General features: G+C 37.1%; 2 protein-coding genes across 2 annotated transcripts; one reads left to right on the forward strand and one right to left on the reverse strand.

Annotated features, from left to right (window-relative positions):
* Positions 1-6: 6 nt before the first annotated feature.
* LOC119988123 (hybrid signal transduction histidine kinase B-like) lies at positions 7-1,705 on the forward strand. Its single transcript, XM_038833055.1, has 2 exons — positions 7-142; positions 778-1,705. Exons 1-2 carry the CDS (start codon positions 118-120, stop codon positions 1,425-1,427), a joined length of 675 nt encoding a protein of 224 aa, XP_038688983.1. The 5' UTR covers positions 7-117; the 3' UTR covers positions 1,428-1,705.
* A 3,956-nt stretch (positions 1,706-5,661) lies between these two features.
* Positions 5,662-8,892, reverse strand: LOC119989954 (serine/threonine/tyrosine-protein kinase HT1-like). The gene is made up of 3 exons (XM_038835735.1): positions 8,000-8,892; positions 6,888-7,343; positions 5,662-6,221 (listed from the first exon to the last, which is right to left on the reverse strand). The coding sequence occupies exons 1-3, from the start codon at positions 8,414-8,416 to the stop codon at positions 5,973-5,975; spliced, it is 1,122 nt and encodes a 373-aa protein (XP_038691663.1). The 5' UTR covers positions 8,417-8,892; the 3' UTR covers positions 5,662-5,972.
* Between the last annotated feature and the right edge of the window lie 2,005 nt (positions 8,893-10,897).

A 10,897-nucleotide genomic window follows, 5' to 3' on the forward strand; every position in this document is an offset into this window, starting at 1 on the left:
TCTTAATTAATCGTTACTTATGATAACCTCTATAAAGTATAGACTTACCAAACCGAATTGACAGACAAAAAGCAGCAGTGAGAGTGTATCTGAATTCTGATCTTTCAAGCTTCATCTATGTGGTTGAAAGCATTCACTGAAGGTAATTCACATCTAAACTCTTGCTCCATTTGAATTCTATAGTCGGTTTTCATTTTTGCCACCACAAGCATCCAGTGAAGGTAAGCCCTATCTAATTGTTGGTTAGGATTCAATGTTCTTATTCCTTTCTTTTGAGGTTCTATACTGAACAGACCCTTGAATCTTGATCAACCCGGTTCCCTGAAAGCCCTTTTCTTCAGGCATTCTAAAGGCATCTGCATTTTCTTGCCATGTAAATGACCAGGCATGAGTAGTTGACATGTACACAATTACATACTGCCATGCTGGGCTATATTGGGCTTTAGAAACTGTGTCATGTATAAAGGCAAAGGAGAGACACAGACAGAGAGTAGTCGTCAACATTCAATACGGCAAGGTCCCATCTCATCATCATGTCAGTTAACGTATACGATTTACACACTCTCTCAATCCCAAACATCCAAAAAATAGCCCCTGGTACACCCAAATTATCCACCTCACCCACTGCGTCATCAACCCCAAGACAAAGTCTCTACCACCTCTCTGTATAGAGAACATAAACCCATCCAGCTTCTCAGGGCTCGATAAATCTCTGTCTCACATACACACACACACACACCTCTTTCTTTTCCCAGAGAACCTGACTAATTGTTTCAGGTATGAAGAAGCTTTATCGCAAAGGGACGGTGCATCCATCACAGCCGGACAAGCTCGACCAGTTGACCTTCCTCCCGGCAGCCATTCTGACCCTCGCCGCCGCTCTCTCGCCGGAGGAAAAGGAGGTGTTGGCGTATCTAATCTCATGCTCCAACAGCTCCGGAAACTGCTTCTCAAACCACCATCGCCTAGGCCACCAAAGTGGGTCTTCCTCTTCTTTTGCTAGAAGTTATACTACGGGAAGCGGTGACCACCCGCCGTCGTTCAAGTGCGACTGTTTCAGATGCTACATGAGTTACTGGGCTAGGTGGGACTCGTCGCCGAACCTTCAGTTGATCCATGAAATCATCGAAGCTTTTGAGGACTGGTTGGTTCAGAGTTCTACGTCAAGTAAAAAGAGCAGAAAAGACAGGAAGAAAAAGGGTAGTGATAGTAATAAGTCCAGTGAGTTGAATCCGTCCGAGACGAGTCAGAACAGCGAGTTAGGCGAATCTGACTCGGTGATTGAATCTAGCAGCGGCGGTGGTGATGGCGGCGGCGGAAGTGGTGGTGGTGGTGGTGATGCAGGGGAAGGGGGAGAAAAAGGGTCTGTGAGGAGGCTGATGAATTTCATAGGAGAGAGGATATGGGGTGTGGGTTCATCAACCTGAAGGAAAATGTAAGATAAACAGAAGGTAGGTTTAATCTTAGTTTTTCTTCCATAGAATTTGGAACTTGTTTTTTGTCATCTTGTTTCTGCAAATGACCTCTTTTTATGATTATTGAAGGATGGGTAGCTTAAATTTGGGTCAAAATCATGGGTTCTTTAAATTTCTCTTAAACAAAAATGGGTTCTTGAAATTTCAAGCTCCTGTATAATAATTATATGCAGAATTCAGATCCCTCTTCAATCTCAATGAATGAATGGAAAATGACCAATTTTTGGTTGTGTTTTTTTTTACCCTTTTTTGGGGTTTGAATAGTAGTTACTATTAGTAATTACAATTAGTTTGTACCATGGCTTCATCAATTGAAACTAACAATCAATGCAAAAGAGACCCTGAAGCTTTCTTCTGTATCTCTGTTTGACCCTTGGTGAAAATGGGTTCCTGATCTTGTGTTCTAGTGCCTGGTTTTGTCAGGACAAAAACTGGGCTACCCACACCACCACCACCACCACCACCCTTCTGGGTTATTGTGCCAAAAGATGTTTTGGCTTATAGTTCTCGTGTTGCCACTGACAATTTCTATGAACAATTTCTTAGTTATTCGTGATTACATTAAGTCCACTTTGTTTCTTGTCCAAATATTAAACATTACACTGTTAGCTAAAACACTAACGGGGCATTTGGTTGGCTTTTTGAGGAGGGAATGAGGTGACCAATTTTTGGTTGGTTTTTTTACCCTTTTTGGGTTGGAATAGTAGTTACTACAATTAGTTTGTACCATGGCTTCATCAATTCAAACTAACAATCAATGCATAAGAGAACCTGAAGCTTTCTTCTGTATCTCTGTTTCACTCTTGGTGAAAATGGGTTCCTGATCTTGTGTTGTAGTGCCTGGTTTTCTCAGGACAAAAACTGGTTTACCCACCACTAGCACCACCCTTTTGGGTTATTGTGCCAAAAGATGTTTTGGCTTGTAGTTCTCGTGTTGTCACTGAGAATTTCTATGAACAATTTCTTAGTTATTCGTGATTACATTGAGGTTTCGTTTGGATGGGAGGATAAGATTCTGTATGGTATAAAATTATCTTTTAATGAAGTTATAGGGTGTCTGGATGATTTTTAAAATACATAGGATAGTATAATTTTATATAAAAGTGGTTCTTATACGATACCGATCTTATAATATTAAAATACCTCCAATTCGTTTTTATTTTATACGGAACGCTTAGTATAAGAAATAATATGTGGAATGACAAAAAAGATGCTCGATATCACTTTAATTGAGGGTAATTCAGACATATTACACAAATCTCATACTATACAAGCTTAATATTATATTCTTTCCAAACACTTGATAGGATTAAATTATACATCAACTTATACAAGGATTAAATTACGCATTGGACAATAATATTATACTATCCTTTACGAAATTCCAAACGGAACCTAAGTCACTTTGTTTCTTGTCCAAATATTAAACATTACACTGTTAGCGAAAACACTGACGGGCCATTTGGTTGACATTTTGAGGAGAGAATGAGGCGAGTTGAGGGTGAAAATTATTCATTTCCTTATTTGATTGAGTTTGGGAGAGTCAAATTTCAAACTCATCCCACCCTCATTCCCTCATAGAGATTAGTCAAACTCATTAAAATGGTGAGATTTGTTAATCTCCACAAAGGAGAATGAGTTCGATAATCAAAAAACTATTATATCTCTTATTAAGAAGTAATCACAATTATTAAATTAATATATTCTTATTATTATGTACAAAAAATTATGTAATATGGAAATTATACAATTAAAATTCAACACTCATGCTCATTCTTCATTTTATACCAAACATGATAATGTTCATCTCACACTCATCTCATACTCTACTCACACTCATTGAATTAGCAACCAAATGCCTCGTGAATACTATAATATAAAATGTGTGGACCTTATTGCATTGCATGGAAGGTGTCCATGATGAAACCTACCAAACTTTCTTCAAGTTCATGAAATGTTGTTTTTATGTCCATCTACCAACGTAGTCTCCTTTCTGTGACACTGGGTGTCCAAAAAGAGGGTAGTGGGCCGGGGTTGGTTTTCCTATACAAAAAAAACAAGGGTTTTGTGGGATATCTAGTCACACAAGACTCGTATTGGCTCCGTTTGAAAAGACTAAATCCAAGCTGATCATTATTATCTTAGGGGAAAATTAAGAATAAGTCCCTCATTAGAAAGTTTTGTTCCAATAAGAACACTCTTCAAAGTCTTATTCCATAAAGTCCATATAGTTTGAACTAATATTTCAAGAAAGATAAAAAGTCAAAATATATGGTTTTATTGTCTAAAATATTCTTATCTTCATCCTCAAACATGACACATGCCTTCTACACATGATTCATCTTGGATCTCCGTCGGAAGCTTTGTCTACGCTGTCGAAAGCTTTGTTTCCGCCCCTCGTGGCTTATTCGAGATTTCTATGACATTTTTTAGTGATTTTTCAACCAAATATTTGTTTTGTTAGAACTAGATCTACTCATACTCACCACGAGACTTGTAGATCTTGTTGTTTTCCTTCGATCTGTCATCACATCATTATTTCTGACAGTTTCTGTGGTGATTTTCATGGTTTTTGTTCTAATGTGAGTTCTACAAACTGCAGATGATATGTTATTTGTTTCGATTAATTTGATATCTGTCATCATGTTATCTGTTTTGTTAAAATGTTATCTGTCCCTAATAAAATGTCATATGTTTGAAGTTTCAAAAGGATCAAAATCGATAACATATCATAACAGATATAATATCTACATATTCATATTCAATTTAGAAGAATATTGACTGATACAAAACATATATAATATTGACAGATACGAAACATATATAATATCATATACGAAACAGATATAATATCTGCAGATTCATATCCCATTTCAGATGGAAAAAAAAGTTCGAAAAAGCAATAAAACCTTAAAGGTGATGCACCTTAGTCTGTGGAGTTGATTGGAGGTGTTGATGGTCGTCGACGCTGGCCGTATTGGCCGGATCTAGTTCTTTTTTAAATGGTGATCGTGATTTCACAAAACTTTTTCGATGACTCAAGTGATTTTCTACTATTGGTGGTGACTGAACTTTGATCAGGCTGACCAAGAGCTTCATTTCGATAGTTCGTTCATCGAAAATGATGGCCGGACGACCAACTTCCGATATGGTAACGCAAGAAAAGAAAGAAGAATAAGAAGAAAGGAGGAGGAAGAAGAAGGAGGGAGGGTATTTTTATAAGTTGTTAAACTTTATCCTTTTTTTCTAAAAGTTTTTTTAGATTGTCTTTGTTGGAATACAAATCTTAAATTTTGTCCTTATGAATAAAAATCCCTTTATCTTTTAGCAATGACTGGACTTTGGCACAAAGACGAGATACCATATGAGGGTAGGACTATGTCAAATAGTCGAGTCCTTTTCAAGTTTTAGATAATTGGAACATTTTATTTGGAACATATAAAAATCACATTTGGTCTGTGAGACACTGATCGTCTTGACTACGTCTTGTGAGACTAGGTCAAAAAGGGATGGTCGTGTAATACAAATTCAATTGCCTGTTGTCCACTCCTCATCGCCGTTTTAAGTTTTAATCACAAACGTCCCATCTCTTTCCCATTTTTCCTACAGTTTAAGTGTTAAATCACTAACGTGTTTGACGGTTTATCATGTATGGTTCTCACACTTTGATAACCAGACTGGACGATGTGATTAAAACTGCATAGCCCTTAACCCATTACCCGTCCTTGACTCCAACTTGTATTTGTCTCAATCAATTTGACTTCATTAGATAAACCACTCCTACCCCCCTATTAATTAATTTACATGATACTAGCAACTTTGATTGGAATCATTATTGCAGAAAGATCCATCAAGGAATGTCTACTGGGCTGAGGCTTTGTGGGTCCATTCGATCATTGGGCCCTGGCCCTGGCCCTTGGCCCAGCAGAGAGGGAAGCAGATCCTGGTAGTAATCAAAATGCAGAAATGTAACTTTAGTCACACTCCAGTTTTTTTAAAACACCCCGTCAACTGATTTTTACAAGGGGTGATCAATTTAGATTGGGGTGTCTTTAGAAAAAATCGGGGTGTGACTAAAGCTATCCAATGCAGAATTGCAGAGCATTTCCATTTATACATGAGTCATGACAGCCCAAATAAGGTTGGATTCATAAATAATCCTCATGAGGTCATAAAAACAACTACTTCAAATATAAATATTCATACAACAACATCCCTATTCAATGTTTTTCTCCTGTTAAGTCAATATCATTCATAAGAATTAAACAAATTATCACTGGCTAATCTAATCAAAACTCTGAAATTACTCCATGTTGACCTTAAGATTCCTTAAAAAAAATTTAAGGTGTCACCAGCAGACCACCAACCTTAGATTCCTTAAGTTACATTAATAGATAATCAAAAGAAATTTCAATATAAACAAGTTGTTAAGGACTAATTTACTAATAAGGTGGCTTGAAGATGGAAGATGAATGTCATATTACCTTGTTAATGGATTCAGGCATGTACAGGTATAGATGAGCTCAATGAAACACAACCTTTCAAGCGCTCCAGAATAGCGTTCCGGCTGACCTGTCTTGAGTGTGTTGTAAGAGGAAGGCCTTCCTTGACACATTCATCATACCTCTCCAAAGCATAGACAATGTTGCTGAAGTCTGGTCGCTTCGATGGGTTTGCAGCCCAGCAGCGCTTTATGAGATGTGCCAGTGCTGGCTGACAACTAGCCGGCAATGGAGGCCGCTCGTTCTGTCAAACAAGATTACAAAAAACATAAAACTAGCATCAAGATGTTTCATAGTCCTTGAATCTAATTGATAAAAAACATAAAACTGCGGGAGCCTTCTATTAGAGACGAGCAAAGAACTGATTTAAAAAACATTCGTGGTTGTACAATTGGAATAGAAATCTGAACTCTGTATGATGTTGATTCAAATATGAAGACCAGAATTATCCATCTTCACCTTATTCTTTTACCAATGAGCTCAAGTCATAAATGAAAAAGGCATTTACATAAAATTCAACGCAGAGATCAACCAGAGAAAATCTACTTCTGAATAGGGGAACATGTATGCTGATATAAGGAAAAAAGCAGGAGATGGTAGAAATATAGTCAAACAGATGATATGATATAAGAAAAAAAGCAGGTGATGTAAAACCATTAGCAGTAATACACTCATGTTGAGAATAGGCTAAGAAATGCATGTTTATTAACTCTAATATGGGTTCATCCCGAAGGAAGAACTTCACGGGGAAATATATAGGAGATTTTGCAATCTAATTCTACCAATCTAATGGTCAAGGCAGAGATATTATCTGATGGTAGCAAGAACATATTTCAGAAAATTAGAAAATAGGGCAACAATATTTTGATGTTGAAAAGAGGAGTTTGTACTCTAATTGTAGAAATCTAACCTTTTCAGACACAGCAAATGCAGCCTGCACAGGGGTCATTCCTTGAAACGGAAGCAAAGCTGTAGTGAGCTCCCATAGCACAATCCCAAAACTGTACACATCAACTTTCCGAGTATAAGGTTTTTCCTTAATCATTTCTGGTGCCATCCAACGATAAGTTCCCATGTTTCCTTTGGCTTCTTGACCCTGTGTTTCTAAACATGAAGTGCCAAAATCTCCCACCTTAACCCGCATTTCATCATTTAAAAGCAAATTATTGGATTTGAGGTCTCTATGGATCACCCCTTGTGAATGAAGATACTCCATTCCACGGGATATGTCAAGAGCTAACCTCAATATTGTTTCAATTGAAAGTGAGTATGGCTCTTTCTTGTTGAGATACATTCTCAAAGTTCCTTGTGACATATATTCGGTGATGATACAGTAAACTGGGGGCTTCTTGCAAGCCGCAATAAACTGTGAAGACAACGACAATGGATTAAGGCAAAGCCGATCGATTTCTTTATATATTCAACTGATATGTTATAAGAAGACAACCACGAATACATTTGCAAATATTCATATTATGCAAGGACTGATTCAAAACAAGTTTACAGCTTCTGGTTACACCTTGTATCACAAGCAAATAATCACAAATTCGGGGAAAGACTAAGGTAAAGCAGAAGAGATATGGCGAATGATTCAAAACAGATTGTGGTCCAGGCAGAGAAAAATGATAAAAATTCATAGCTGATCTTAAATAGTGGAGATATGGACAGGCTTTTTGAAGTTCAATTAATACTGCATGCCTAAAATTGGATCCGATCCAAAATCTAGTTTTATATCAAAATATTGGGTCAATCAATGATAGATCAAATGAAGAGAATTCCCTTGAAATGGAAACAGTATTATATGAAAATTGAGCACAGTAGCACATTAAAGATTCTTTAATGTCTGCTCTCAGCGTGGCTCACATGGATTTATTTTTCATGGCCGTCATTATTGGTTCTTAGGCCCAGAAAACACATCTTCGGAGTTACTCGGCTGGTTATGCCATACGATGTGGGATTAACACAGTAGAAGGCAAGTTGTGATGTGAGTATACGATCAAAAACAAATTAGAAGAGCCATACCTGCACTATATTGGGATGGAGGAGACGGCAAAGAAAGGCAACTTCAGATTTGAATTGTTGTTCAACAAAGGTTCTTGGTTCTTCCTTGTGGCTTGGAATTCTAACCATTTTGACCGCAACGGCTCTCTGCTTATAAATCCCACGATAAATCCTACTGTGAGCACCTGATGCAAACTTGTTACCGATAAACAGCTGCGAGAGGTCGGCCGTCCATTCCTCTTGGTCCTCCTTCGATACCTCCCAAGTCTCCACGTTCTCGGAGTCCAATATCATGGACCATGAGTCCAAGCTGTCAAATCTCTTCTTTTCCATATTCTCCGTATCACTCTCCAACTGGGTTTTCGAAGAGGAAGGAGTTGGTAATGGCTTGCTCTTCGATTTTCGAAGCCAAAATGGAGAAAAACATGATCCAGCCATTATTGTGAAGTTCAAATTAGGATCCTTTATAGCACTTTGTGGCGGAACAGAAGATGGGTTTGTATCAAAACAAACAATCAAAAGGAGTTTTCCTCCTGAATGTGTGAATTGATTCCAGGAAGTGCATGAACTGATTCAAAAACATGGGTTCTAAAATCAAATGAGAAACAGAGATGGGTTTTCATTAATTGCTCAAGAAATTGAAAAACACAGAGACAACCCATCGTTTTCGACAGCAAGAAATAGAAAACTACATAACAGATTTCCATTTCAGGGGAGACTGCTTTCTACACCAGAAATGAATATTCACAAACAGATTTGTACGTCCAAATTAGGTGAAAATTCATGCAAAATACAGACTTTGCAAGAGAAGGAGAAAAAAAAAGAGAAGATTTTTCACGGTTGTTTCTAACAGGATCAGGACTCAGGAGATTAGGTTCGTTTGGGCAGTAGCAAAAGATGAATTCAAAGGCAGAGATAGCAGGAGCCACCCGTGATTGCTTGGTTTTAAAAGCAAGACACTTTATATACTTTATAAGAGAGGGAGAGGGAGAGGGAGAGGGAGAGGGAGAGGGAGAGAACTCCTCTGCTTTCTCTGCTTTGTTAACTCATTCAACGCTAATTGGCGGGTACACGTGGACACAATGCTACTTGACAAGTGTCTACATCAGCCACTGTCGGATGGATATTCATCGACTGTGTTACATTCGGCAAAATGGCAAATGATCAAGTGTAATATCCTTCAAAAAATAGAACCTTGAAGCCACAACTGTATTGACACCTTTCAGGTTTCAGCCATTAAGGCAAACAAATTAAATTTGGGTAAATTCTTATATGCTGCAATTGGAAGAAGAGTTTGGAGCAATTAAGGAACATAAAGGGGCAAAGAAAATGGAAATGCAGCTCACTCTAGCTCAGAAGACTCTTTCTTTTCACTTTATTCTTGATTAGCAAAGCAAACATGGCATATTGGCATTGCTGAGGAATCAAGCTTGAGCTTTAACCATAATTGGTTTTACAAGCCAGCTACGTCAAGTACATCCATTTGGAATCAGGTTACTTAAAGAACATGTTCAGAAAGAAATGAAAAAAGAATAACACCATAAGAGTTTTAAAGGAATTGTTTTCGACAATGTTAGAAAATCCAACTCAAATATTACCAATCAATATTGTCTGTTTTGGGACAATAGTCCACAAAACTTTTTTTGGATCATAGCAATTAGTTTGTAGACCCGAAAAATACGTTTATTGCGTGAGAGAGACTATACATTTATTTATATGTCATTCAATTGAGTTATGTCAATATGATGTGGGATAAAATCTTACCGCACTTGTGGGCTGGGTTATACCTAACCCAACAAGTGGACATGTAAATGTCATGTTCAAATAGACCGACCAAGTTTTTGTTCTGATACTATGCAAAGAAAACCCAACCCAAACTACAAACCAATATTGTTTATTTTGGGTCAAAGGCCCGTGCGACTTTGTTATTCTTGAGTCATTGCCATTGGTTCTTAGAATCAGAATACTCATTGATTGTGTGAGAAAGATTGAACATTTACTTATATGCCATTCTATTGGGTTAATGTCAGTGCAATGTGGGATAAAGTTTTAAGAGAAAAAGGCCAATGAAGAGAACAATTTGAAGTAATGAAGAGAAGCACACATGTCAAAGCAAGTATAAAGTACCTCAAGGAATAATTCAAAAAATAAAATGAAACTTATTGTGCATAAATTTTTATCATTTCTATGGAACCATCTGCTTGTGAAAATGCTTGGGACTAGTACAAAAACTATGCCAAGACAGGACCACCAGCAACAGCAAGTGCAAGTGCGCGTTTTGTCATCAACCATTCCTTCTAATGTCTCCAAATTACATGAAAACAGAGAAGAAGAAGAAGAAACAATCACGTCTGTTAAAATGAAGGAGGTCGGTGTCACCTTACAATATCTTGGTGATCTTTGAGAAGACTGTTGTTTCAAGTTATGGGTTAATATAATTTTTGGTCACTGAAAAATACTCATGTTTCGTTTTGGTCACCTAATATTCAACTGTTTCAAAATGGTCACTCAAGGTTGTATTATGTTTCACTATACTCATTTTTTGTGACTATGCTAAAACATTTGAACATCGTGGTAATTATTATAGTGAAACATATTACAAGTTTACAACTTTGAGTGACCATTTTGAAACGTTTTAAAATTTTGGATTACTCATTTAGAATATTTGATCTTTGAGCGACCAAAATGAAATTTTAAACATCTTTTAATGATCAAAAGTTCTATTAACCCCAAGAATTATACCCCAAGAATTATAGTACAAGGTTCCATATATTTGCACAAAATACTACCTACCACTATCAGTACCAGGCCAGTTTCATCAAATACTTCTTATATTGGTCAAGCAAAGGTCATTGTTTATTGCCTTCTCAACAATTCTTCATATAACTCAATTGATAATATTGGTATATATAACCCATG

The sequence above is a fragment of the Tripterygium wilfordii genome, chromosome 21 (assembly GCF_013401445.1).
Source record: "Tripterygium wilfordii isolate XIE 37 chromosome 21, ASM1340144v1, whole genome shotgun sequence".
NCBI classification, from domain to species: domain Eukaryota; kingdom Viridiplantae; phylum Streptophyta; class Magnoliopsida; order Celastrales; family Celastraceae; genus Tripterygium; species Tripterygium wilfordii.

Coding starts and splice junctions, on each gene's coding strand:
- LOC119988123 (XM_038833055.1), top strand. CDS start 118: ATGTGGTTGAAAGCATTCACTGAAG. Junction 143..777: donor GTTGAAAGCATTCACTGAAG/GTAATTCACATC, acceptor TAATTGTTTCAG/GTATGAAGAAGCTTTATCGC.
- LOC119989954 (XM_038835735.1), bottom strand. CDS start 8,416: ATGGCTGGATCATGTTTTTCTCCATTTTGGCTTCGAAAATCGAAGAGC. Junction 7,344..7,999: donor TCCATCCCAATATAGTGCAG/GTATGGCTCTTC, acceptor TTGTCTTCACAG/TTTATTGCGGCTTGCAAGAA. Junction 6,222..6,887: donor CATTTGCTGTGTCTGAAAAG/GTTAGATTTCTA, acceptor CTTGTTTGACAG/AACGAGCGGCCTCCATTGCC.